Consider the following 27635-nt stretch of genomic DNA (forward strand, 5'->3'; position numbering starts at 1 on the left):
TGCTGAAATGACAGATTATCGTATGCTATCTGGCGAAAGAGTTACTTACTTTGCTGCAGAAAGAAAAGGAGTACTTGTGGCATCTTAGAGACTAACAAATTTATTTGAGCATAAGCTTTCGTGAGCTAAAGGCTCAAATAAATTTGTTAGTCTCTAAGGTGCCACAAGTACTTTTCTTTTCGTGGATACAGACTAACACGGCTGCTACTCTGAAACCTGTCATTATACTTTGCTGCGTTACTATTGTAGACGTTGGCAAATCTGCTCGATACTTTAAATGCTCTGGGAAGCCAGCATCTTGAACAGTCCCAGCCCCAGCACAATAGAGGAGCAACAAGGCAACTGGCCACTGAGATTGCAAATACCGCAAGCCTGGCACTGAAACAATGTGAAGAACACTTCCTGCAACTGTAAATGCACAATTTAATGAGTAAATTCTGGGAATGGCAAATCTATTCTACACCTATTTTGAACGGAATGTATTTGCCACTTCATGTAATAAAAAAATGAAACCATACAATTAAAGCAGTATAGTGCTACCTAGCCATTTTTCCTATAAATGTTTTTTATGCCCTCACAAATCTCCTGTGCATAATTTCCCCTCTCTCCATGGTCCTGATAAATAATTACGTAAGAGCGAATGCAATGAAAATTTGTCCACAAGAGAGCAATCACTCTAAATACCAGACAAGTATCAGACACGTTAATGGATTCCTGCCATTTCTTCATTTGGCCTAAAAAAGGTGAGCTATTTCTTCCAACGGCATAAACCCCCCAAAGCCAACTTTCCCCACAGCTCACACATTTTACTGCCTCAATCTACCTACTTCTAGCGTCTTGGAAGTAATGGCCCTCCAGAAACTCCCCTTCTACACAGTAATATGCATATCTGCTACCGGGCCAGAATAATTTTAGGTTTAAGGTTTTTTGGGGGTTTTTTAAAGACAAGTTATAGATTTCAGTTCCCCATTCCCACCAAAAAGAGCCCTAGAAGACAGCAGATGCATTATCACTCTTCCCCTCCCTGAAAGCTTTTCCTTTCTTTAACTTATCATTGAGGTTAGGTGTTCCAATTCACTTCCCACTCTGGGGTATAAATTTAAATCTTTTCCTGAAGTCTTTTTAGGAGTGTGGAGAACCTGAACTCAAATTCCAAAGAAAAGCCCTCATTCCCATATTGTATATGTTTATTTCCAGGACTCATCAGCTCTCTAAAACTTTGACTATATAGAGTAAATTAGGTCTAACAAGTCTGTCACTGACTATCAAACGCTTTCTCCTTTCCACATTACTCTTAGTAACACTTGCACTTTCATAGTGCCTTTCATCTAAGGATTTCTAATCACGTTACAAATGTTATTTATGCCTTACAACTCCCCTTAGTATCCCCGTGGGGCATAAACCTCAGTATCAATGCAAAAATGGTTATTAACATAACTATAACATTTACTATAATTTTAAAAACTTGCCTTTACTGAATTGTAGGAGATACAATTTCGTTCATACATATAGATTCAGAGATTACAAAGCCAGAAAGGACATTTGTGATCATCTAGTCTGACCTCCAAAGGACTTCCCCTGAATTAATTCCTGTTTGAACTAGAGTATATCTTTTAAAAAACATCCAATCTTGATCTAAAAATTGCCAGTGATAGAGATCCACCATAACCTTTGATAAATTATTCTAATAGTTAATTACCCTCACTGTTAAAAATTTGCACCTTATTTCCAGGTTCAATTTGTTTAGCTTCAGCTTTTAAGACTCTGGATCTTGTTATACCTGTCTGTTAGATTGAAGACATAAAAGTTTTGTTCCCAATTTAGGTACCTATAGACTGTAATCAAGTCACCAGTAATCCTCTTTTCGTTAAACAAAACAGATTGAGCTCTTTGAGTCTATCACTGTAAGGCATGTTTTCCAATCCTTTAAAGTATTTCAGCAGAGGTTGCCCATGTAACGTGAAGCATATGTTTATGTTTTTGGCTGCTTATTTTATTAAAAGAAATGTCCAGACAAGCTGAAGAATTCCTAAGAAATCTTTGCTTTCTCCCAGTAAGTACAAATATGAAAAGCTTCAAGGAAAATACCACCTCTTTGGTCATAAATCTGTACTAATCACCTCCAGATCTGATAGCACAAGTTCTGGAATGCAGCTTTATAAAACTTTATTTTGCTTAAATATTATATATTGTTTTATTGTATATTATGTTGAACAAATACATCTAAATGTTACTTATTGTGATTTTTACCTTGTATAGTGTGACTGGTAGGAGTCTATAATTGTAAATTGTGGGTGAAGCTACTGTAGATTCTAACAACCAACAGGAGTGTCTTTTTAAGGAGCAGGTCACCCTCCCTTATTAAAGAATGTAAAGCTATTCTTTGTCTAGGAGCTCAAAGAGTAGTGATGTGTAGTTCCTAGCTTATCAAGGCCACAAAACCTAAGGCAAGAGCCTCTTATCACCCCCTCTTCTTTTCAAAGAGAAAAAACTTTAGTTTTAAACCCACACAAGGAATTATTGAAATATTTTAATTGAAACTGGTTTCTTTTATACACATTCATTTTACTTTAAGGAAAGCACAAAGACAAAAGTAATCACCTTAAAGTTGAAAATTTACAATCCTACAGCATGTGCATTAGTAGATTGGGTGTTCACAAGCTGAAGATGCTACCGAGACCATCCCCTGAAGGGACTGAACCAATAAAAAAAAAAAAGTGACAGCAGCTGATATTTGGATCCTGCCAACACTCTGAAAGAGGTGTGTGTTTAGTGAAACTACAGAAAGAGAAAGGCATAAATCTCCCTGAAATGAGATACCAGCTGTCAGCACTCTCATCTCAGCACTGCCTGTTCACATCATTCAAGCAGGTGGACAAAGCAGCACGCAGTATCAAGCAGCAACTTCCCAGTTCAGCGTTGCTTCTGCAACACAGTAAAATTACCAAGCCATCAACACTGCTGGTAAAATGATGTTTGCAAAAGCATTGCCAAGGGATTGGACTTAAATTGTTCTTGTAATAATTTTAATGTGTGTTGAAATGCTATTGTAATTTAAGGTACTAACAACTTCTCTTGTTAAACACCAGGTTATTTAGACTGTGTACTCCTGAAGAGGAGGCTTACAATAACGATGGTAGACAGAGAGAAATAGCAGGATTTAATTTGAATTTAAGATTCTCAGTATTCATTAGTCACCTACCCCGAGACCACCCCTTAAAGTGAATTGTTGGGCTTAAGGAACTTTGCTATTTCAATTGAACTGAACTATGTCCTATGAAACAGAAGAAAGTATTCAGTTAAGATAACTTGCCTCTGCCCGTTTATAAACTGTTTAGGTTATCCATGATAAAACAAGTGAGTACGAGAGGTGGGAGTAGAACCTAGGAATCCCAACTTTCAGTCCACTGCTCCCAATGCCTCCCAAGTATAATTTTGCAACTGAGCTCAAAAAAAAAAAAAAAAAAAAGACTTGACAATTTTGACACAATCCCAGCACAAGTGTTACAGGCTTCCTCTCCTTTCTGACATGATGATTTACAACAGTGAAAAATAAAATATTTTTATCCATCGATCATCGAGGTGAGTGGGCCAGTAGAATGTTGCAAGTTAAAGAGAATACAAACCTGTCCATTACTGCAATTAAAATAACCATTTATAAAAGCTATAATATAATACTTTTTATGTAATAAAGTATTGGGGTCCTGTTGTGCCAGGCAGGCACTGTGCAAACATATATGCAGGCATATTCTCTTCTCCAAAAAAGATGATAATCCAAGATGATTTTCAATAAACAGCCAGATGTTTTGCTCCAACGGGTTTAGCAAAAGCAACTGCTTGAAGCTAAACAGTACAGTACCTTGAAGTTGCCGAAGACGTCCTCCAGTAAGCTGGCAGAGTTGGCCATAAGATAAAGTAAATGTTTTCCCTTTAAACTGCAGGGTTACAGGCATGTTTGGATGAATAGTTTTGCTTTGGGCTCCAGCTGTGGAGGCCGGCTGGCTTAGTTTTACTATCTTGTCACCTGGTAAAAACAGAAGGAAAAAGGTGCACAGCATTTAAATTGAGATGTTTCTTAGTCAAAGCCTCAAAACTTGGGAACTGACCCTACACACACATTGCATGTCACATTTCCAGATAGGAAAGCAGATCAGCCAAACTCCACATTTGGGTCATGAGCTGCACTTTGGCCCTGAGCTACTGTAGAGGATTCCCTATTCCAATCATAGCTTCTTCAGTACAATTCAGTGTTTTCTTTACCTCCCCAGAAGACACAAATAAACAGACTAGCTCTACCTCTAATATTCTTCTTAGGTTATGAAGCCACAATTTGTAACTGATTGAAAGAGACAGTCAGGAACAACAGGGCAATAGCTGTGTGGACACATTCCACATTTGCACTGTAAGTAGTATTTGCAATAATGTGCACATACGTTTTAAACTTTTCACACATTTTGCAGGGCTTTAAAAAATATGGCCTGATATAGTTTAGGCAGTAAGTGTATTTATGAAATTGACTGAATTATCTAATAGGCCTTTTCCATCTCCAACTTCTATTTCAATTCAAGATTTGTTTTCTTGCTTACTAAGTAAGCTTTTAGATGGAATCTGATGATTATTATTTTATAGGGTCTTCTCTCTATCTCCAGTCCTACTCAGTACTGAATATGGATACTTTCCAAACAGATTTCTATTTATGTAACTACACAGACCTATATCATACATAGGCTAACCATCAGCATGCAGATAATTTAATAAAGGTGTAACAAGCAGGACTTTAGTTCCTGTTCTCAGTCACCTTAAACGGGTCAAGGTTTCAGAAGGCTGTGTCACATGATTCAAGTCAGTGTTCTGCGACTCTAGTGGTCACTGTTACAGTAAGACCAAGAAAGGCTAGCATGTCTAAGTCTAGTTAGCCTATGCAGAGAGACAGTGAAGGTTGATACATGTCTGACACTAAGGATGGCAGGTGAAATATGTGGAATTGATTTCATCAAGATGAAAATCCATGGAATCCCTAGAGATCCCCGAACATTAAAATTTCCAAGGTTTGCATAGCAATGTTAATCTCCTTACAGAAGAAAAAAATGAATTATCTGTTTTGACTTTGAGAGAGAATTTGGGTTAGAGAACTTGAGCAAGTTACATTTAAGAAAGGGATACAAAAAATCATTGGATATGGATAGTTCTCAGACGACAAGGAATATTTACTTTGTGTTGAAAAAGCTCTGGAGAGAAAAGAAAGTAACAACAATGTGTTGGCATACAGATCAAACCTTTCTTATTATGATTTGCTGAAAACGTGGCAGGAGGCAATCTTCCTTGTTTTTTCCCATGATGTGTTGCCATAACCATTACTGTATTCCCTGTATGCCATGATGAAGGATTTAGGAAATCTATAATCCTACCTTCAGGTTTCTGTCCATATTCCACTGGTTGAAATAACCTAGATATTAAAAAGAAAAAAAACACATACAGAAAAGGCATATTAAGAATTAATAAGAATGCTATTAACCCATTCATCCAAATACAAAACTCAAGTTAAAGGCCCAATTACTCTTTATAGTGGCTTAGAGTTTAAAGGAGCCCCCCAGAGTCAATTCCTTCCTAGAGTGTTCTTTCTCCCAGAGTTTACCAGCATGCAGAGGAAGCACATTCTCTGCTACACCACTTCAGAAGGTGCAGCATATCCCCAGGTACCTAGTCAGCTCTATGGGCTGGTATGGACAGACAACAGGGTCATGGGCCTGCATCCTTCCCACCTCTTTTTGAGTGTTTCACTTCTCCTACCCCCACCTCCCGCAGAGGTGTTAGCAAGGATCAATTTCTGTGCTCTACAAAGCACAAGGCCTCAGTTGCGGCTGGTTGCAGCACAGGGACATGTGGGACAGGGACCCCTGTAATCTCACATGCTTTGAGCACCTACAGAGCAGAACAGTCTACAGAATAATCTGTAATTAAGCTTAGTGTGTATTTCTCCACTGAGAGTAAGACTGCCTGTCACCAGAATTATGTGAAACTTTCCTTTCTGTATATTAATTTAGCTGCCCTTTCAATTGTTAAGGTTCCTCCAATGACACAGATGTCTAATACAATCCGCATAGGATACTCTTACAGTCATCAACAAGCCAGAGCTCACCTGAGCCCAAAGGTCTACACAGGGATTTTTCAGCCCCGCAACCCAAGCCCCGTGAGCTCGTCAGCTGACCCAGGCCAGGTACAGCCATGCTGCAGGTCTTTTATCCTTGTGTAGACATAACTTTATAGGTTATTATAAACAAAATTATTAAGTGGCAAAAGACAGCCCCCTTTCCTTCAGGGGACAAACATATAGTCTCAAGCAGCTGTCAGGGGGAGCATGAGACAGTTCTGAACCTCCCCCTTTCCCCACTACTGTTCTCTTTTTGACTGGCATTTCCAAAACAGTGTGTACCTGCTTGATTTGAGCTTCATTGGGTTGGGTCTGGGTGAAAGATGAGGGGAGCTGTAGATCTCTTCAATAAGCTTTCTAGTCACCTTTTGTTTGGGCAGTACTTGTGCCTCATAGTCAGTCATTTTGTTTTCCACCCCAATCAGATCAAAGAGACGTGTGTCTGAATCCTAATTTTAGTTTAAAATAAAAAATATGGAGAAAAATTCTAACAATTCCTAACCAGAAAATTAAGAAATAACAGGTTCTTTGTAATTTTTAGCGATCAAGTGTGATACGAAACAGTAGGAAGACAAAGCAAGGAAAAGAAGAAAGATCAAGCATCACATGATTTTACATAAAGCAGTTACTTTAAAAGATTCTGGCAGAATAAGACAAAAGAGTGATTGGCTCAGGTCACCAAAAGTCAGAGGAACAACACTACGATCCACAAAGCCTGAGTTAGGCACCTAAGGCACCTAACCAATTAACAAGGAGAAATAGGCACCTTAGACTGTGATCCACAAAGCCAGAAGGCTGGACAGCGGGGCCACTTAAACTAGCCAATTGGAGATGCCAACCGAAGGGGTGTATGGTAAGCCCCATTCCGCTCTGGACTTAGGCTCCTACATTGAGGCTGCAGGGAGGTGCCTATCTCTGTGAGCAACCCACGAACTGGAGCAACATAGGCATTTGGCTGACTGGGCCCAAAACAAAACAGCCGGGGCGGGGGGGAAGCAAATGACACACCTCCCTTATAACCCTTAGGCAAGTGGATAGGGTGCTCACCCGGGATGTGGGAAATCCCCAGTTCAAGTCTCTCCTTCTCCTGAGCAGGAGAAGAAATTTGAACAGGGACCTGCCACCTCTCAGGTGAGTGCCCTAACCACTATGCTACATAATCATTCTAACTCTATCTTGGGCCCAATGAATATTTAATTATTCATCTATTTAATTAAAATGAAATAACTTCAATAAGAAAGACTGAAGGAGCCCCACATGAAAATATTCCATAGTATAGTGATTAGGGCACTCAGGGCACATGCACACACTCTCACTCGCGAACACACACTTAATGTCTCCAGCTAGATTTGAAAAACAATTTTAAGTGTTAAACCAAGCATACAAGGATTATTTTTAACATTTAACTTTTCCACTAACCTTCCAAAGATCCCGTTCTAGTACCTTTAGTACTAGAGAAGCAGTTGTATATTCCAGTGTCTCTGATACATAGGAGGAGCCAGAAAGCCTCGGTTTTATCAGATCAGGATGATTACAGATCCTTTGGAGCTGCATCAGAACATGAAGGACACTAACAAAGTTTCCATTTTTAAGAGTTTCTTGGATTCTATTCATTAAATGAAAATAAATTTAAATCAAAATTAGATTTAGAAAAGTTAGTTTCCAGTAGCCTAGCCTTTCTAGCTCTCTGAACCATTCCAGAGATAATAGACATGGTAGCATTTTCATTAATTGCTGATTCTAGAGTTATCGTAAGATCAAAAACTTCTGAAAAGTTTTATGGAAAATCTTTTCCACAATTCCTCTGAAGTCTAAGCAAAGCTAGCAGAACTTTAACTGCTTAGGTCCTGATCCTGCAAACACTTAAGCATTAACATAACTTTAATCTCTTGAGTAGTCCTATTGCCTTAAATGGAACTATTAACATGACAGAACTTATGAATGTAAGTAAGCGTTTGCAAGATCAGGCCTTAGATTTTAATACCTGACCTAATACCTCAATTTCTTGAGAGTCAGAACTTGAAAAGTTCACTGCAGAAAAGAACAGCAATTCAGACAAATAGTCAAATAATATTTATGCTAGTTATTCGCATGTCTTTCAGCTAGTAAAATCACTTGAGAACTTAATCTAGATCTGAGGTGTAGTATGTATGTACATATTTGTATGCGCATGTTATGCTTATGGGAAACTTTGCATATCATCCCACTGTCTGTAATTATATGTAACTCATCTGTTTTACTTACTTGTCAATTTAATTTACTCTTTCCTGCTCATGAACAATCTGTTAAATATATTTTTAATAAACATTTGTGATTTTGAACATAAAAAGACAGAAAAAGTAAATTAATGTTAAACTAAATGATTACTGCATTTATTATGACATGTCCTTTAGTCAAGAGATTTAAGTTGGATGGCTCACTTCAAAAGAATCTCCCTTGCCACCAATCTCCGTTCCTATTTGCAGTAAGAAAACTTGCATATTCTCTCACTCTAATGAAGGCAACATTATGACTCACTATTTGTTTGCTTTACCTTGGCTGTAATATCACATCTTCATACATAGCCTTCTGCCGATTAGAAAGATGACATTTCAGCACATATTCATATTTCTTTGGTAATTGTTTTTCAACATGTCTTTTGGATCTTCGCAAAATAAATGGCTGAATTATCTAAAAGAATAAAGATAAGTAATAATTAAGTGATTATTTACCTGTGGCAACTCACAATAGGATTAAAAGAGTATCTTAAAGGTGGACATACTCTGTGCAATCTCGCAGCCACTTTATGGCAATAATCTTGGGTCCCCTCATTGGCTGCTTTAACCAGGAAATCCAGGTAAGGTACGGAAATTCCTGGAATTAGAAAATGCAGCATGGTCCACAACTCCCTCAACGCATTGGGCAAAGGAGTGTCTATCAGGAGCAAACGATGCTGGCTGTGAACAATAAGAAAGACAACTCTAGGATTACAAATGAATTTAATAATTTAAAAAGAGTAATTTCCACATCAAACAAATTAAAAGAAAAAATAAGTTTAAAACTTATCACAAAATAATGGATAGAGACATGCAAGAGGAAATAGTTTATTAATGTTCCAGACCTCTGGAGATGGAAGAGTGCCTCCCAGTGCTTCTCTGTCAGATTTTTGATTTTCTGCACGTCATCTACAACCAAGTACTTCCATCGCATTTTCCTCATCGTTTGGTGGCCTTTAAACAGTTGCTTGTATGAGGTGATACATACATTAAAACTATTGGGTTTCATCAACTCCTGCAACATACAAATCTTAAAGATTTAATCTTTATTCTCTTTTTTATTGGAATGAAGAATAAAGATTGGTGAGTGGGTCTCCTTTTGGGATTCAAATATATTATTTCACAATCTTTTTACATGCAAAGTTTTACATTCAAAAGAGTGTACTGTAAATCAGCCTTATTTAATTTTGGACTGTGGCTAAGCTATTAGGAACACAATAATATAAAATATAATCAATATGACTAGATAAATACTGATTAATAAATAACAGTGATTATTTTTAAACGTGTCAGTGCCTGGGCATAATTTTCTGCCTAACCTTGAGAATCATATATAATCTCGGACATAATTAATGGAGGTTGTTTTTCTCTGTTCAGCAAAATTTGCTTCTGTAAGCCATGCTAAAACAAGTTAAAAACAACTAGCTTTCTAGCAAGCCAAAAACACCTGATAGTAAAAGGAAGTCCATTTAAATTTAAATTATGTTTTAAAATCATTTGCTGAAATTGCAAGGCTTTGATTATACAGAAGCAAGCCTTTAGTTTAAATAAGAAGCAAAGTATTACAATATTTTTAAGAGATTAAAAATAAAGATATCCATAGTATTCAATTTAATAGGAGTGAAACCTGACAAATAATTGATATCTTGTAAAGCCAAGTGAAAATCTTTAGGCTGATTCCACCAACGAGGGCCACAAGGACTATCTACTTGACTGCAAAAGTTGCTAGTCACTTGAGTAACCAGAGACTTGATATTTTGGGGAAATGCAAACTAGGGAACCTATTTAGAAACACAAAAGCACAAATAATTTTAACTACATGACTGAAATGAAAAGTCAACAAAGACGCACAAGGTAAAGAGACATATAACTGTCATGACCTGCGATTTCATTAACTGTCTCCTGCTCTGGCACCGTATGAAGCCAAGAGAAAATGCGTATGTGAATTCCGTGGAGTATAAAAGCATCAGAGAGGATGGGAAAACTGCACAAAGTCAGAAATATACACTGCTATGAAGGACCTCCAACTTGAAGAGGAAGTGAAGTCAAACAACAGCAACTAAAAAAGATGGACAACATCCCCACAGAAGGCCCAAAGAACTTTTGCAAAAAGCCTCATATGGCACAACCAGAATATTCTCAGCAGATGTCCAACACATCCTTTGACTGTGAAAGTTTAAAAAATAAGAATCAGAGAAAACTCTATTATTTGTTTTGCACATAAAGTTGGTAAACCTTGAAACCGAAAAAGAAAGCAGATCATCAGCTGGCCACTGCATCAGCTGGCCACTGTAAAGCCGCTCCTGTTGGTAACTATGAAGTGCAGGTCACAAGCAAAACCACGATTAGTGCTCTTTTGCTCACTCACTCTCACACACACGCTCTCTCATTCTCTCTGAAAGGAGACTGCTGCATAATCAGAGAACAACAAAGAATACAGATGTAAGACCACCTTATAGAAGGGTATCTGAACTAAAGCATCTACCCACCTACATCAAGAGGCACCACTCATCCATAATGAGGATCAATAATTCCAAAATCATCTACTCAAAGACTAAAGTATTAGAATAAATTTACCATTCTGTGATTTTAGAATATAAATCTCAGAATAAATTGCTGCATAGCTATATTTAGAAGATCTTGGATTGCAGTGTTTTTATTTCTTGATCGTTAATTTAACTCACAATGATTCATGTTCTTTTAAGTTTTGTAAAACTCTCATCTATAGGGATAACTGGATCCATTATTAATTAACCAGGGAGCAGGAAACAACTTGTAGATACAAAGTGTCTTCTCTTGAGGTAACAGATAGTCATTAATAACTCTTTTCTCTCTCTTTACAATCGACTCTTTCCAAACTGCTTCCTATAAATCTGCATATTATTATAGTGTTTCTACCCACTGAGGTCAATGGAAAAACTCCCTATCAAACAGGCTAAATTAGCCATCCAGACACTTCTGAGATTTGTTTCTTGGTCATAATTTGCTGCCTCTTTTGGCATGTCTATGCTACTGCAAACAACATGTTTTGTGCATGGATTTCTTACAATACCTGTTTTTTTTCTATAAGTTCTCTTTGGCTGCCAAAATACAGAAGAAGTTTCAACCCAGGGCACCAGTGTTTCAGTTCAATCTCCCACTTCAGTATGTTACAGCTCCGTACAACAACAAGATGAGGACCCCAATTACCTACAAGGAGGTATAAATACAACATGTATTAGAGAAAAATGCACATGGCTTCACAATTCATTAAAAACTGATGCACAAACAGAAAAAGCTTACAGTCAGAAGTCTTTATTTATTCTACCGTGATTTTCATGACTGGAACAGATTAGAACAATTATTTTTTATTCTTTAGACATATATTTGACAATGAAGACATTATGTATATGGGTTTACAGTAAAAACTAAAAACTCACACTTCATACCTTCATTACCAGCCAGGTGTGTGAAAAAGGCAATGACTTGAGTAGTTTTGCCAAGTCCTGCCTCATCTCCCAGAATACCATTGAGATTCTTCTTATATAACTTCACTAACCAGTCCAGCCCAATCTTCTGATACTCTCTAAGAGTCCCATACAACAGGGACAGAGTATCACCTTTTACTGTCGTTGTGATTCGAGCACTGTCTTTAGGTAACAGCACTTCTGCAGCAGCAGCAACCTCTACTATGTCTCTCATGTGTTTCATTGCAGCACTTGTTTTCTCTGTACTCGCATGCTGATCAATTCTGAGGAGTGACTCTATGAATACTAGTTCCTTCAGAGGGCTCGCTCTCTCACTTACAGAGTCTTCCATTTCTGAACAAAAGTAATAAAGATCATGAGGTTTCCAGTACCTGTGATGCATGTTTCAGTAACAACTGATGCAATATACAGACATGCCATTCAAAAATGTACATTTCAGCTGTGCTAACCATTGGGATATAAGAATTGTGGACTGGGACAATATCTGCATACATACACACACGCGCACACACACACACATTATATATGCACGCATACATACATGCACACCAAGGTTTTTTTCATATAAAAATAAACCTGACATTTCTCCAGATCAAGTATATTTCAGGAGATCAGCATTATCTTATAAAAAGGTATCCTACAATATACACATTGGAAAGATACCTATGCTAGAAAGACTCTTTACAAAAGAAAAAACCCTCATACATAAGATTGATAAACAATCTTCCTACCTTCTTTGGCTAAATCAGTCAACTCAGTTTGATGACCCATGTTTTCTTTTTCAAAATTTCTCACTTCAGCATTCTCTTCATCTGTCTCTAAAACCAAGCATTATTGATATTGCGAGTAAAAAATGTGAGCAATTTAATTTCTCTGTTTAAATTACAAGAAGTGACTTTAACTGTAATCTCTAGGAATTTTCTCAGCAATGAGCCAAATTTGCCCCTCATGTAATGCAACTTAAGTCAGCATTACTGTCATTTACTGACATGATATGCATTTACAGTTGTGTTGTACCTGCAGTAGCTCCAAAGATAACCAAGAAGGCTGAGAACTGTCGTTTTAAAATGATGTGTGTCAGATTTATTACTGAATAAGGAATAGGTGAGTTTCACCCACTTTACCCTCAGTGAAATTAAAGATAAGCTGCTTTTCACATCATAAGTAAGGCTATAAGAAAGTTGTGATATTTTTGTTCAAAAGTTGTGGCCATAGTTTGTTAAAGCTGCAGTTTTGGTGTGCTCACACTAAAACCGCAACCTCGCCCCATATCCAGGCTTGCTCCACCCCATCATGAGGAGACTGGGAAGGAATTTCCATTGCAGCATGGAGCAGGCAGGAGCGCACTAACTGGGCAACCCTGCCCCAGTGACAGCAGCACAGACTCCTCCTTTCCATCCCTCCCCTCATACCGCAGATCCCTACCGGGCCAGGCTGCCAGGGGTTCATTTCAGCACTGCCTGCCCCTGGACGCTACTGCCCGCGGCAGGGGCTAGACTTTTTGCAGCTGGCTCCAGGTATCTCTGTTCCCTGCCTGTCCGACAAGGAGAACAACTTGGCTTGACCCTGGTGAACAGGCAGCCAGGCCAAATTTGAGTAAGTGGTGTGGCAACCGGATGCACGTGGTCAAAACACAGGGATGCCATTTCAAACCAGACTGTTCTCCTTGTTGGCAGGGAGTAGAGGTACACAGAGCCAGCTGCAGAGAGGCTGGTTCTTGCTGCTGGAAGCAGCATCTAAGGGCTGGAGGCGCTGAAATTTGTGACAACTATAAAAACTTGTTTTGTCTGCTAAAAGATGCAGTTCACAAAACAAAGTTGTTGCTCATGATTTTCTTACAGCCTTAATCACAAGGACATCTTGGCAGAAGATATTCCTTACTAATTATTTCCATGTTCCACAATGTGTTTCCTTAAAAGCTTCTTCAAAATTTAAGTCTAAAGGAACAAGCATACGATTAAACAATCATTAGGCCTTGTAAGCCCCATTTCAAAACAACACATACACTTGGGGCAATTTTGTCTTTGAGTGAGTTTATGTTCTTAAATTTCTAATTTAAATAAGTCTTACAGATAGCTTTATAACAAACCTATAACTACAACTGGGAGAAAAAAAAAAAAAAAAACCAGACCTTCGTGATCAGTAAGCAATGTGATTGCTTTTCTTTTTCTCCCAGATATTGCTGGATCCTAAACAATAGAAAATAGAGCTTATTTTACACAAATTATAAATCCCAAACCTTCAACATGCAAGATGCAAAATAATCAGTAAGCAGCTGCAATTTCGTAAGACCATTCCAAAACTTCCAAAGACAATTCTCATGCTACTTTCCCTCCTTGCCCAGACTCCCTCCCAAATATAATTACACAATAGTACAAGGCCCCAATCCCGCAAACACAGGCATTAATCTCGACAACTATACACCTCGAGTCCACACTGACTTAAATGAAACTGTGTTGGGACAGGAGACTATGCTAATGCATCTAGTTTCTGGACTGAGGTTTAAGCATGTTTTTACTGAGACTAGGTTGGATTTTTAACAATGAACTAAAACAACCACCATTAACTATCTGAATGTCTTATATTGACCACATGAAAACAAAAAATCTCACTGTAATTAGCACTCATTTCAGGACTGTAAAATTAGCATAAATAAAATAAGTAAGCTAGCTCACTAATGCATTCTGATTTAACAGTAGTTACCTGAATTCTTGTATCTTGACCTGAAAGATTATAATAGCATATTAGACACCATTTTTTCATTGATTAACAAAGCACATCCTATTGAAAATTATTCAACATGTTTCTTCATTTTTTTAATCAATTTCTTCAAGAATGTATGAGATCATTCATGATTATGTGCCAAGGAAAAAGTTATAAAAAAGCATGAAGAACTGAAATCAATGAGGTCCTGTAGCTTTAATTTATGTTCAAATTTAATTCTCGGACCAAATTCAGCTCTGGCATAAGCAGGTGCAACTCCACTGAAGTAAGTGAGAGAGAGAGTTTGTTTTTTTGATGGAAATGGTGCATCCCGTCTCTCAGAAAATCATGAGATGTGCCATATTAAACCCACATAGGAACAAGAGATCAGCAACAAAGGCTGCAGGCTAATGAACTCTCAGTGAGAGCCTTGGTACTTCTGGGTATTATGTTCAAATATATCCATTCTAACAGCAGCACAAGTAAAGTTCTAATTAAACTAGGAAAGAGAAAAGTTAATTAGGATACAAAACTATGACCAAGACATTTGTTTTTAAATAGTATTTTGATGGCCTTTCACCATTTCCACCTTGTGAGAATCTTCTGAAAAATGTCTTGATAAAAAAACATCCATGTACCTCTTTTTGAAATTTCTTGTACATTTGAGGTATTTTTCATTCTTTTTTCTTCTACTTGCAGTTTTAATTCTACCACCTAAAAAAGGAAGTGTGAGGTGAAAGGAAAGCAGTAAACATTAATGAAGTTAACTGCATTTAATCTTAAAGAGAACTATGAATTTCCTTCTATTCCTTCACCAACAGGACAGGCAACCTTTACATGCACTCCTCATTCCAATCAAGTCACATAATTGCTGCTTTTTGTCATTTTAAGAAGTCTTCGAATATAGAAGATTTTAAACCAGTGTGGAACTCTGAAATTTTACAGATACTGATTTTTAAATGAGATCCTGAGGCAAGGGTGGCTCTTCCTTCCAGAAGAAACTAATGAATCTTTAATCTTGAAGAATACCTGGATATTACAGTGATAGGCAGTTTAGAAATTATAATAATATTGGGCCAGATCTTCAGCTATGGCCATAATGCAGAGTTCCATTAACGGGGAGGAGTGCCAAAATGGCTTTAAAGTTCTCCTCGGCACTGCTGCCCAGATCCTGATGCTGTTCTATACATGCCATTCTATTAAATCTGCCTGCGGAATGATCCAAATTATGTCAAGTTTTAATGTTTATAGTGGGCCAAACATGCAGCCCAGGATCTCCATGGCACAAGACACTGTCTCAACCATGCCCCTTTTCCCCAACACTACTTGAGTCCTTGCCTTGGCTCTAGTACACTGCAAGATCATCCATGTAACATACTACTCTGTCAGTGCAGGACAAACCAAACCAACCACATATGAGGATATGGCCCAATAACTTTTCAATAGCACTACACTACCTCTTTAAACATTTTTGCATTTATACTTTCACAATACATTTACCTGTTTAATGCTGGACCAAAAATGTTCAATTTCTCTAGCAGTAGAAGCAGCAATGCGCCTCAGTCGATTTTGTTCTGTTTTCTTTCTTCTCTCCTTATGAAGTCTCTTATCTTCATGATAGCACACCACATTTCTGATCAGCTGGATAAAAGCATTAGTTTTATTTTAAAGTGTAGCACCAGCTAGCTCTATGCTTCTTGCTTTGTGCCTCACACTGGAGAAGAAAGCAAAAAAATATACCCTGAAAAGATATACCACTAAAAAAAAACAACCCTAGGCCTATATACGCACACTTTAAGCAAAGCACACCAGGAATACACACACTCTAAGGGTATGTTTACACCATAAAGAAAAACCTATCGCCAAGTCTCAGAGCCCAGGTCATTGACTTGGGTTCATGGGGCTTGGGCTGCAGGGCTAAACACAGCAGTATAGACATTCAAGTCCAGGCTGGAGCCCAGGCTCTGCAACCTGGTGAGAACCAGGGAGATGGAGAGGGTATAATTCTCCCCACTCCCCAAGGTTCAGAGCCTGGGCTCCAGTCTGAGACACAACATCTATGCTGCTATTTTTAGTCCAGGAGACCTTGCTCCACAAGCCAAAATCAACTGACCTGGACTCTGACACTCTGTGCTGCGGGCATTTCGTTGCAGTGTAGACATGCCTATAATTATATATTAGGGTAACCATTAACTGATCTCTTGGTGAGGAGAGAATAATGCTCAATAATTTAATGCTCATGGATTGAACTGTTTTTGCAGTCTTTCATCACGTAAATGAATCCAAGACACAGAGAAGAGATTTCTTATGTTCTAATCTACATTCATGTCACCTTACAGGATACCAGAATAACCTAGTGCCCCAATATATAATCACCTAGCACCAGTGCTGATGAGAGACCTAGGTTCCTATACTTAAGACAAAAGGTCACTCCTTTTAGAACTTTAGAATTCTCTGAAAATATAAGTGTTTTATGAAGTGCTTTACAAACTTTACAAGTTTACAAATATGCTTGTTTTGCTCGGGGAGATTGAAAATGGCCCAATGTCAGTGGCAGAGCCAGAAATAAAACTCTTGCATTCTGACTCTCAGTGTCCAGGTTCTAACCATGAGAATGCTGCCTATTTTTCCATGCTGTGTGTTAGAAAGAATCATATCCATATTACCTTCTTAGCAGTTGCTGTTTTCCACCTTCGCTCTTGAACAAAATCAGTTGCCATCCATTGCATTTCTTCCAGTAGATAATCCTGGTGAGATTTGGGTCTTGCAGCCTCTTGAAGTTTGGGCAATCGCCTTAGGGACCATAAACCTTCTTTCCTGAGGTCTGCTATTCGTTGATGCACTTGGGTTTCCTTAAAAATATGCAAAACTATACTTAGTTCTCTTGTTACATAAAAAAAAGGATGATCACAGAAAGAAGACATGACTTCTTCACTGAAATGAATGATGGAAAGAAAGTATTACTATCTGCAGAAACAATTCACACATTTTACATCACACTATCCAAATAAAGAATATGAATAACGGTTCAGGTAACATTAATGGTTTGCATAAATTCTCAAAAGGAGAGGAACTCAGGATGGAGTGGTGCTCTCTCTTGAAGACTTCAGAATAGATGTTTTGAAAAGGTGAAAATAATCATCAGCATAGTAGCTTTTCCCCCCAATGCAGCATATCACACTTTAAACAAAAAATTTCAAAGCCTACACATCTGACTAATGATTATTGATGGCTGGCTCAGATACAATTTCAATTCCATCCTCCTTTCTTATTCTGAGAACCAAGTAGGGAATAATTTGATGAATAAGTTTTAATACAAATTAACATTAAAATAGAGAGCAGAAAACTACATGCGGAGTTCCCCCATTTATCCTATCATTTCATAGATGGAAGCTTTGCAAAGCTAGTGCCAAAGCATGAACTTGCACAATTTACTGGATTTTTTTTAAGAATATCTGTAATCATTCTCTAGTTGGCTCTTGTGCATACACAAGTTATACAACTACTGTTTGGGATAATTTATTTTGTTTAATTGCATCTCTGCTTACAAAACAGGTTATACCACCTCTCGGATACCATTATATGGAACAGATTCTATTTCCTTGGAGGACTGTCTGTCACACCTTTTCATGCCTTTTCTTACTAGAGATAAAAGGATAAATGTCTCATAATGATGTCTCCGATAATTGTCTCGCATAATTGATATCATGAGGCCCAAGTTCTTTTCCTCCAAGAAAATCTTTTTAAAGCATTTCCTTTCTAGAAAAGGAAGGATGCCTCTCACTCAAGTCAAATATAATACCCTATCAGAATTTATAAAGCACATCTCGCTGTAGTATGCAGGTGGCTGCATGATATCTGCATGCTGAGTGAATTTTACACCAGTGCAAAGGATCTGCATAAGACTCTTATGCAAAACTTTTCATGAAACTCTGTGCAAAACTTAGTAGATTCATAATACTGCTTTCCTTTTCAACAAAGGATTACTCTATTAGTCTCTTCAGTGTATAGTCCGGGGGGGGGGGGGCAAACTATGGCCTGTGGGATTGCCAGCCCCGTGGTGCAGTGGGGCTAAGGCAGGCTCCCTGTCCACCCTGGCCCCGCGCCGCTCCCTGCAGCCTTGGAGGGGGCGGGGGGGCAAGGAGGGAACAGGGCTCCACGTGCTGCCCTCACCTGCAGGCATTGCCCCAGAAGCTCCCATTAGCTGGGAACTTCAGGGGAGGTACCCAGAGGCAGGGGCAGCACAAAGAGCCCTCGGCCCCTCCCGCAGGGGCCGCGGTACTGGCCACTTCCAGGAGCGATGTGGCGCCAGGGCAGGCAGGGAGCCTGCCTTAGTCCCGCTGTGCACAGCTGCCACCCCAGAGCCCCTCAGTGTAAGTGGCACTGGGCCGGAGCCCGCACCCTGAGCCCCTCCTTCACCCCAACTCCCTGCTGCACCCCAATCCCCTGCCCTGAGCTGCCAACCCTCGACCTGAGCCCCCACTCGAATGCCGCATCCCCTCCTGCACCACAACCCCTTGCCCTGAGTTCCTTCCTGCACACCACACTCCACTCCCACCCCACACTCCCCTCCCACACCCCAACCCCTACCCCAGCCCTACATTCATGGCCTGCATGAAATTTCCCCACCCAGATGTGGCCCTCGGGCCAAAAAGTTTGCCCACCCCTCGTATAGTCTGAAGTCCAGAATTTTCAAAAGAGACCAGTTGAAGAATCACCCTTTCCTCCACTAGATTGTAATACTGTTTGTTTGAATGATGCATCTTGAGACAGAGACCTTTCATTTTTCAGCTGAAAGCAACCATTTAACCTGATGGCCATTACTAAATCCAAGTTGAAAGAAAAGCAACCACCCGCTACTGGAGTCTTTTGCTAAATCACAACTGGACAAATATTATTTTCAACAAAATACAGATTGATATATTAGGTCCTGAAGAAAATAATTCCAGCAAAGACAAGGTAGATATCTTGGCCCTTTCCTAGGCACCACTCTCTCCAGAACTACCACAGACACTGACTTTTGTTTTTGCCAGTGGGTATTTCTCTTCACTCCCTTCCTCTCTCCCTCCCACCCACTACCGTGCAAGCGGTGGTTGGGGCCTTGGGAGGAACAGGCCGAGTAGGGACAAGACCTTGGGGCGGAGCAGCAGGAGGAGCCTCGGGGCTGGGCCAGGTGCTGGGGCCCACAAAAGATTAATCCAGCCCTGCAGGTGCTGAACATCTCTTTTTTTTTTTTTGGTGGGTGCTTGTGCCCCAGAACACCCACGGAGTCAGCACCTATGAGAGCTACCACTGTATGATAAGAGAAACTGGAATACAGATACTATTAGCTACAGAATATGTGAAGTGTGCATGGACACAAAGATTTTCATCTACAAATTAATAATCAAAATCCAGTTTTACTATGTGATGGCTCTCTGAAGTGAGTCATTGGTTCCTAATAAGTTCCAGTAAAAAACCCACGATTATTGGCCCTACTTTGCTCCCTTACTGACAGTATCAGAAATGCATAGGACTAAATGGGCACAGGAAATCAATAACTCTCTCTTCCCCAGAGATCTCAGACCTAACATACAGGGTCCATCTTGTCAGGGCACTGTGAAAAAGTTTGCATGCCCCTCCTTATGTTGTACACGTTAGGCAGGTGACTTCAATCTTCAAGGCTGTCAATCTGAATGAAACCTTCCACAGGTATTAAATACACTTAAATATAAAAATTAATTTGGTGAAGTAAAAGGAAATAAAAACAAAACTAAAGATTCTTAAAGTTCCTGGGGTTGAGTATTAGACCAACTAGAAAAAAGAAGATTAAGGAATATTTACTTCACAAAAGTAAATCCTTAAGAGAATAAAGCAGCAGAAAGGCTATGAACAGAGTTTACCTACCTTCAAACTTGACATGGTAAGAGACCCAAAACTAGACAAAAAGATTACAACATTATGTCTTTGTTCCTAGGATTCTCTCTCTATCACAGTCAAACAGAACTACCCAATTGTGTTAAACAAACAACATAATAGAGGAAAACCTGCATGCATTTCCCAAAACATAACACACAAAACCACACTTTCTATAGATTTCATACAAGACAGTGCTTGTATAAAAGAAGTTTTAATCAGAATACCAGCTCCAACGCAGCAACAGGTAACAGTGGCACCTGCCTCTGTACATGGACTGCTGGCTGTACCTGCTGTTGAAGAGATATCATGAGGTGGCTATATGGAGCCGAAACGATGGAAATACTTTGTGGCTGGGACTCCATTTTCTGAGGCTGTTCTGGAAACTCTCCGACAGGTGGTTGATGCTGTGAAAGCTGCAATGAAGCTGGGAAAGCCACTGTGAAGACGTCAGCAGGTTGCTGCCTCCCGAGCAGCTGAGATGGAGGAGTGTGTGAACTTGCCACATTTTCCACAGACAGATGCTTGGATGGATTATTTTACTGTTGTTGGCTTTGTTTCTGTCCTGCAAATTGCACTGTTGGAGGAGTGGGAGGCATTCTACCTGCAAAGCAAAAGAAAATCATAACATATCCATTTTAAGGGTTGACGTTCTGCTAATTTAACTAGTGAAATATTAAGATAGCAAAAGGGAAAACACAGAGATTTTTGTTAACCAAGTTGCTTTATCACAGGACACCATCACTATAATATAATTACATACCAAAAAACTACAGCTACCAAGCTGCAAAGCAATCAGTGTTTTAAAGTGTGCTGTATAGCAATGCTGCTCTTTAAGCTGATGATAAACTAATTTTCTGTTTATGAATATGCAAGATAAAGAGATGTGAATCAGGCAATCAATTTTATATTAGTCAGAGTATCAAACGATCAAAGGAACAACTTCACTAAAACAACAATTAAGAAAAACAGCAAATTAGACACAGAGGGGTAAAATATCCAACCCAGAGCTCTGAGAATGAGATGTGCAACTCTCACCAAGGTTACCAGGAATTTACCCCAGAGAGTTTTTATGTTAAATTAATTGGTATTAGGTGTAATGTTCCAATTAGAGAAAAAATAATGTAAGCAATTATCTTTAATTAGAAAGGTAAAACTAGACTAGTCATGGTCATTTGCATTATTAAACATTAACTATAAATCTTTGGTATCAGTAGTGGGTATACCAGCTTTATTCTAAAACTTTTACCTTGTATCATTGGCATTAGCTGTTGAAGAGGAACATCTGAAGCCACAAACTTCCATTATAACTGTGTTTTCACAGTCAGTCATTTTCTTTCCAGACATTCATTCTCACTGGAATCACTCTGGTCATTTTTACAGTAGTACAATGGGCCCAATACCAAAACCCTTACTTGTTAGAGTGGTCTCATTAACAAGAGTGGCCCAGTTCTACAATGGAACACCTCAAGTCCCACTGATTTAAAAGGAAATTGAGGGCATTTAGCAATTTACAGGTAGATCATAACTCTTAATCTTTACTTTAGTTCTGTAATTGACACTCTCATATTTGCATCACTTGAACAAATTCTAGGTATGATCTATTCTGAAAACTGTACAGCAACAAGCAGGATGCAAAATCCCCCTTAAAATGCCAGGAGAAGGGAAACCCAAACAGTGCACAGTCCAGAAGTAAATAAATTAGACGAAATTAACAACAAACTAAGGAACTAAGCTGTTTGCTGTACTGTTATCAAAACTAGCCATGCAAGTTTAGAGGCAACATTTTATTGTTTTTAATTGATGAGAGATGCAGTCAAAAGTAGTGAATTCTTCTATAACATATCAAATTTAATGAAGGAAAAAATCTTGGGATGATACATAAATTAGAACTTTTGAACAGTATTTGAAATAGTTGCTGCTAAGATGAAAAAAAACAATTTCTAACTTGTATCTAGGTGGGCAGTTGCAGGAATATATCTCCATCTGCCTTGTTCTGTCACAATCTTTTCCCCAGAGAAAATATTGTGAAAAAAGAAAGTAATTATCCTTTTAAAATTTCTGAGAACTATGCAGCATTTTATTGATAATACTCCATTATACAGCTGTTTCACTGAAATCATAAGAGGAAAAAGCATATTTTGCTGTGAATCATGTATTGTTTCTAATAGACTTCTATCACAGTGGAAGTGTGTGCAATTATGAAGGCCTATCACAATTGGAACCCTTGTATTAAGTTCAACTCAAATCAAAAGGGTTTTTTAAACGTCCTTCCTAATATATAAGAATTACAAAGCTTCCCATGATAGAAACCCATAACATTTTATAAACAACAGGCACTTCAACCATTGCCTTTATTGATGCTAGGGATCATGACTGAGGTGCAGCAATATAGCAGAGTGGTTGAGAGAGGTGGAACAAAGGGAGAAAGAAAAGAGAAAATGAGTCAGAGCCTATACAGGTAACAAAGAGAATTAAGCCATTTGTATTTCTGTTACTGTATGACAACTTTCTAAGGAGATAAACTAATTAATAACTTTGGAAAGGAAGGAAAACAATTCAGTTTTGAAATTAACTAGGCTTTAAATTGCCAGCAGCGGACACTGCGCGATTACAAAACTTGCTTCTGGTCACAAAAGGGCCATGATCCAAATAAGAGCACAGCTAAGTGACACAATTAAGAACAAAAATGGTTCAAGTTAAGCAGAGTAAAGGCACCCCCCCCCCGTACGTGAATATATCAACATTTATATCAACAAGAATTAATCTCATTCCCAAAGTTAATATATGCTTTTTAATTAAGAAAGAAAGTTTTCATGTCATCTTTCATTTTGTGACACTGTTTTACAAAATCCAGTTACAGCTGCTGTAGTTAAATAGGGGGAAAATGGAATCCTCAGCTTTAGGCAACAGACTTTACACCACACACACAATTTTAAGAACCCTTATGTCTGTTCAGATAGCAAACCACAATGTAATTAAACTACCTTGAAGATTTCACTAATTGCTATATAATTACTTGCCAAAGGAAGAAGACTGTGACTTTATTTTAAAATTACAATGAAAATGTATATGATTACGAGGATGTACATACTAAGCATCCCAATTCTTCTCCTTCATATTACTTACCTCCTGTGTGTTTCTGATGGCCTTCACCAAATTCTTCACTTGCTTGAAAAACACTTCTCTAGCAAAATCACTGTTCTTCGGAACTTGGGATCTCATGAGTACAAATATTTGTGCTACGTCTGTGCTTTCACTAATATTTCCTTTAGTGTCTCCATTCCAAGTTACTAAAGGTTTTTTACCTCATGATTGATAATCTCAGATTTTTCCTCCTCCTCCAGATCCAAACTACTTTGCCTAAGGTATGCTTGTAATGGCACACGGTATTTTTTCTTAAAAGCTAAGAAGTTCATCCTATTCCTTTTGACAATGTAGCAAGAAATAGTTCAATCAAGTATTCCTTCAGAACCCTCATCCATTCGTAGTGGCAATCTAAGCACTGCTTTCTTATCAGCAGTTTCTTGAGTTGTAGGTTGAATCTCTTCTAGCTTTTAGGGATTTTGCCCCCCTACTACTGTATATCTGTAGCGAAGCAAACAAGGTTAAACAAATCCTGTACAAGAGTAGCTCAAAAAGGAGGCGATGGTCAGCCAGGGCCTCAGTGGCCATATGGGCCTGCCTGCCAGTCCTCACACTGCCAGCCCAGGGGCTGCCACTGAAAATCAGCTATAGAAAGCACGGGGCTGGCCACTGAGACCTGGTCTTTTCCCCTTCCCCCAAACTCAAGAGCTTCTCCCTCAGCCCTTCAAGACCGCCTCCTCAGAACTTCTCCCCTTTTCCTCCAGGAGACCCCCCTCAGCATTTTCCCCACACCTCTTTTAGCTCCAGCTTTTAATCTACTTGATGTCCCATCATATACAATGGATCTGCTCAATTATTTTCCTTGGAACACTTGATGCTGTTAGAAGCTGCCCTTGGATACTAGTATTGATTCATGGTGGAAAATTAGTAGTTTTCATATGACATCGGCTAGTCACTGACAATGTTTGCTTCACTAGCTATAGGTCCAAGATGCTGAATGAAACAATCTGTGAATGAGGTTGTCAAAACCTGAATTCTCATACAACAGCAGTTGCTCCAGAATATGGAAGTTGTACCCATGCTTGAGCTTTCTTGATATACAAAAAGTCCATAATTTGAAGGCCTCAGATTAATTAATCTCCCAACACACCAACATTTACAAATCTTGGTGTTAAATATTGAAGCCAGGATCTAGAATGTCTACCTAAACATTTGGTAACGACAGCACCAGTACAGAGCTGGATTGTGTAGGGCTTTGAGACTGAACCTGTTGGAGCAATGGCAAAATAACTAGAGTATGTGCTAGAGATCAATGCTCAAACCTCCTTTGGACAACGTTGGATTTGTGATTAGCAATAAGATAAACATTATCTGCTGGATTCCTAGAGCTGCTGGTCAAACTGCAGTGTCATGTTCCCATTCTGCCCAGCTACTGGAATTCAACTCATTATAAATAGTTATATTTGGTAACTGTGGTGCAGGCAGGCTTCCAGAGGAGATATATCCCTTAAGGGCAGGGGATACAGGGAAGCAGCACAGCAACATAGATATCATACATCGAGACAGAAAATATATCGGATAGGCAGCTCCTTGTATTTCTCTGCACGCCCAATTTACCTTAACAATAGAGATGACTAAGTCCAAACAACATTAACACAGTAATTAATATCCATAAAAGCAAGGAAGATCTGAGTTAAAGTAAAACATACATGTATCCAATATACACCATATATCCCTCATTTGGGTACCTGCTTAGGCCATGTCTAGACTAGGAATCTTGTTTGTGTTAGTACTACATTTCTTTGCTTTAGTCTTCTATTGCAAGTTAAATATTTAGGTTTGTGTGTCATTTTGTGCTTGTCAATCTATTTGATGCTTCTTCTAGCACCAACCCTGGAAACAGCAACATTTTCAAGGCAAGAGTGAAGCAGTAAATGTTCTTACTATATATATATCCAGGTCTGAAGTAAGGGTGCCCAGTGTGTCTTGTTTCAAGCGATGCCCCAGATTTTTAGAGGACTCCCCTTGCGCCTTCCCGAGGCCTAAAAACCAGCTGGAGGGGGGCCACGCAGCACCAAGCTTAACTCAGCCTGTGTTTTGTTGGGTTGTTTTTAACAAACCAGCGGTTAAGGAGCGTCTGTCCCAGGAGCACAGAGAGTCAAGCAGCCTATTCTGGGGGTAACCTTAAACCCCAGAAAGGCACAGACACCTGCGTGGAGGCATCAAGCTTTAGGGGCGGTGTAAGGCTCAGCAAGGAGACAGGTCGTCCCCTGCCCCGGACAACGGCAGCACGGGGCTGCACCCACCACAGCGCTGACAGCTGCGTGACAGGGTCCCTGCGGGAAAACGGGACAGACACTCGCTCAGCCAGGGCCTCGGGGGCCCCAGGGGTCTGCCAGCCCGCCCACCAGCCCAGGGGCTGCCACTGATGATCAGCGACAGAAGGCACCGGGCTGCTGTCCACCGGGATCTGGCGCCAGCCTCTTCCCCGCCCCCAAGAGCTTACCCCTCGCCCCCCAAGCTTCTCCCCCTCAACCGAGCGAGCCCAGCCCAGCCCCGCCCCCTCCGAGCCTCTCCCCCGTTCAACAGAGCGAGCCCAGCCCCGCCCGAGCTTCTCCCCCCTCAACCGAGCGAGCCCCGCCCCCTCCGAGCTTCTCCCCTTCAACCGAGCGAGCCCAGCCCCGCCCCCTCCGAGCCTCTCCCCTTCAACCGAGCGAGCCCAGCCCAGCCCTCTCCGAGCCTCTCCCCCTTCAACCGAGCGAGCCTCTCCCCGCCCCCTCCGAGCCTCTCCTCTCCCCCTTCCACCGAGCGAGCCCCGCCCCGCCCCCTCCGAGCCTCTCCCCCTTCAACCGAGCGAGCCCCGCCCCGCCCCCTCCGAGCCTCTCCCCCTTCAACCGAGCGAGCCCCGCCCCGCCCCCTCCGAGCCTCTCCCCTTCAACCGAGCGAGCCCAGCCCCGCCCCCTCCGAGCCTCTCCCCTTCAACCGAGCGAGCCCAGCCCCGCCCCCTCCGAGCCTCTCCCCTTCAACCGAGCGAGCCCAGCCCCGCCCCCTCCGAGCCTCTCCCCTTCAACCGAGCGAGCCCAGCCCCGCCCCCTCCGAGCCTCTCCCCTTCAACCGAGCGAGCCCAGCCCCGCCCCCTCCGAGCCTCTCCCCTTCAACCGAGCGAGCCCAGCCCCGCCCCCTCCGAGCTTCTCCCCCGTTCAACAGAGCGAGCCCAGCCCCGCCCGAGCTTCTCCCCCCTCAACCGAGCGAGCCCCGCCCCCTCCGAGCTTCTCCCCCTTCAACCGAGCGAGCCCAGCCCCGCCCCGCCCGAGCTTCTCCCCCCTTCAACCGAGCGAGCCCCGCCCCGCCCGAGCTTGTCCTCCACCCCCTCGGGGACCGTCTCGCCTCTGAACACCCCCCTCTCAGAGCTGGTCCCCCGCCCTCAGGCAGCTCCCCTCGACCCCGCCCCGCCGCGGGAGTGTCTCCGGCCTAGCCCCGCCTCCCAGCGGCCCTTCGGCCCGGCTCAGAGAAGTCCCGGGTGGTACCACCGCAAGCTCACCCTGAAGGGGGAGAAATGCCGGGTGGGGTGTACCACTCCGGGCCCTGGCGCAGTGACTCACCTTAGCCGGGAAGAGCGAGGCTGTCGGGCGAGGGGCGATCACAAGCGCGCGGGGGAGGGGGGGACAGAGAATGGCGGAGGACTCCGCTACGGGCACCCGGCAGGGACAGAACAGCGAGGGTTCCCAGCCACCTCCACTTCCCCTCTGCTCTGTGCTCACCAGAGGCGCTGTTGTCGGACAAGAGCAAGGGGAGGCAGGAAGGGGGGACAACCCTCATCTTGCTACACAAGTTGCTAGGGTGCCTGCACCGCTTCACGGCCCAATTCCAACGGGACAGGGCTGCCAACTCCCCATGTGTTGCCTTCTAGCTGGGGGTAAGTGGTGCGTGTCCGTAAGCCCCAGCTCCTGGAGTCATGTTACTATGGAAGAATCACCACTTTCCTATTAAAAAAACAAGTAAGTTAGGACCCACCTGCACCCTGCAGGCGCACAAGGCAAATAAGAACCAATCTGTCTTTTCTCTAAATCACATTAG

At 40.9% G+C, this 27635-nt stretch overlaps 1 protein-coding gene across 10 annotated transcripts in view; it reads right to left on the reverse strand.

Moving 5' to 3' along the window:
- LOC140898633 (E1A-binding protein p400) overlaps positions 1–27289 on the reverse strand; it is a 55751-nt gene extending 28462 nt beyond the window's left edge. For 3 of the 10 annotated variants that reach the window (XM_073312743.2, XM_073312742.2, XM_073312738.2), the window contains exons 1-17: positions 27161–27287; positions 20762–21075; positions 17243–17428; positions 16077–16217; positions 15215–15290; positions 14577–14596; positions 14005–14062; positions 12605–12691; positions 11835–12206; positions 11459–11595; positions 9252–9421; positions 8913–9087; positions 8685–8821; positions 7571–7757; positions 6434–6600; positions 5277–5446; positions 3860–4024 (exon numbers count right to left, since the gene is read on the reverse strand). In XM_073312743.2, coding sequence (XP_073168844.2) covers positions 3860–4024; positions 5277–5446; positions 6434–6600; positions 7571–7757; positions 8685–8821; positions 8913–9087; positions 9252–9421; positions 11459–11595; positions 11835–12206; positions 12605–12691; positions 14005–14062; positions 14577–14596; positions 15215–15290; positions 16077–16217; positions 17243–17428; positions 20762–20836 — 2323 coding nt within the window. In that variant the 5' untranslated portion in view covers positions 20837–21075; positions 27161–27287. Of the gene's footprint in view, positions 1–3859; positions 4025–5276; positions 5447–6433; positions 6601–7570; positions 7758–8684; positions 8822–8912; positions 9088–9251; positions 9422–11458; positions 11596–11834; positions 12207–12604; positions 12692–14004; positions 14063–14576; positions 14597–15214; positions 15291–16076; positions 16291–17242; positions 17429–20761; positions 21076–21720; positions 22127–25502; positions 26041–27160 lie in introns of those variants that run through there. The other 7 variants (XR_012155050.2, XM_073312744.2, XM_073312745.2 and 4 more) reach the window with 7 other exon arrangements.
- Positions 27290–27635: the final 346 nt, after the last annotated feature.

The sequence above is a fragment of the Lepidochelys kempii genome, chromosome 15 (genome assembly GCF_965140285.1).
Source record: "Lepidochelys kempii isolate rLepKem1 chromosome 15, rLepKem1.hap1, whole genome shotgun sequence".
Lineage (NCBI taxonomy): Eukaryota > Metazoa > Chordata > Testudines > Cheloniidae > Lepidochelys > Lepidochelys kempii.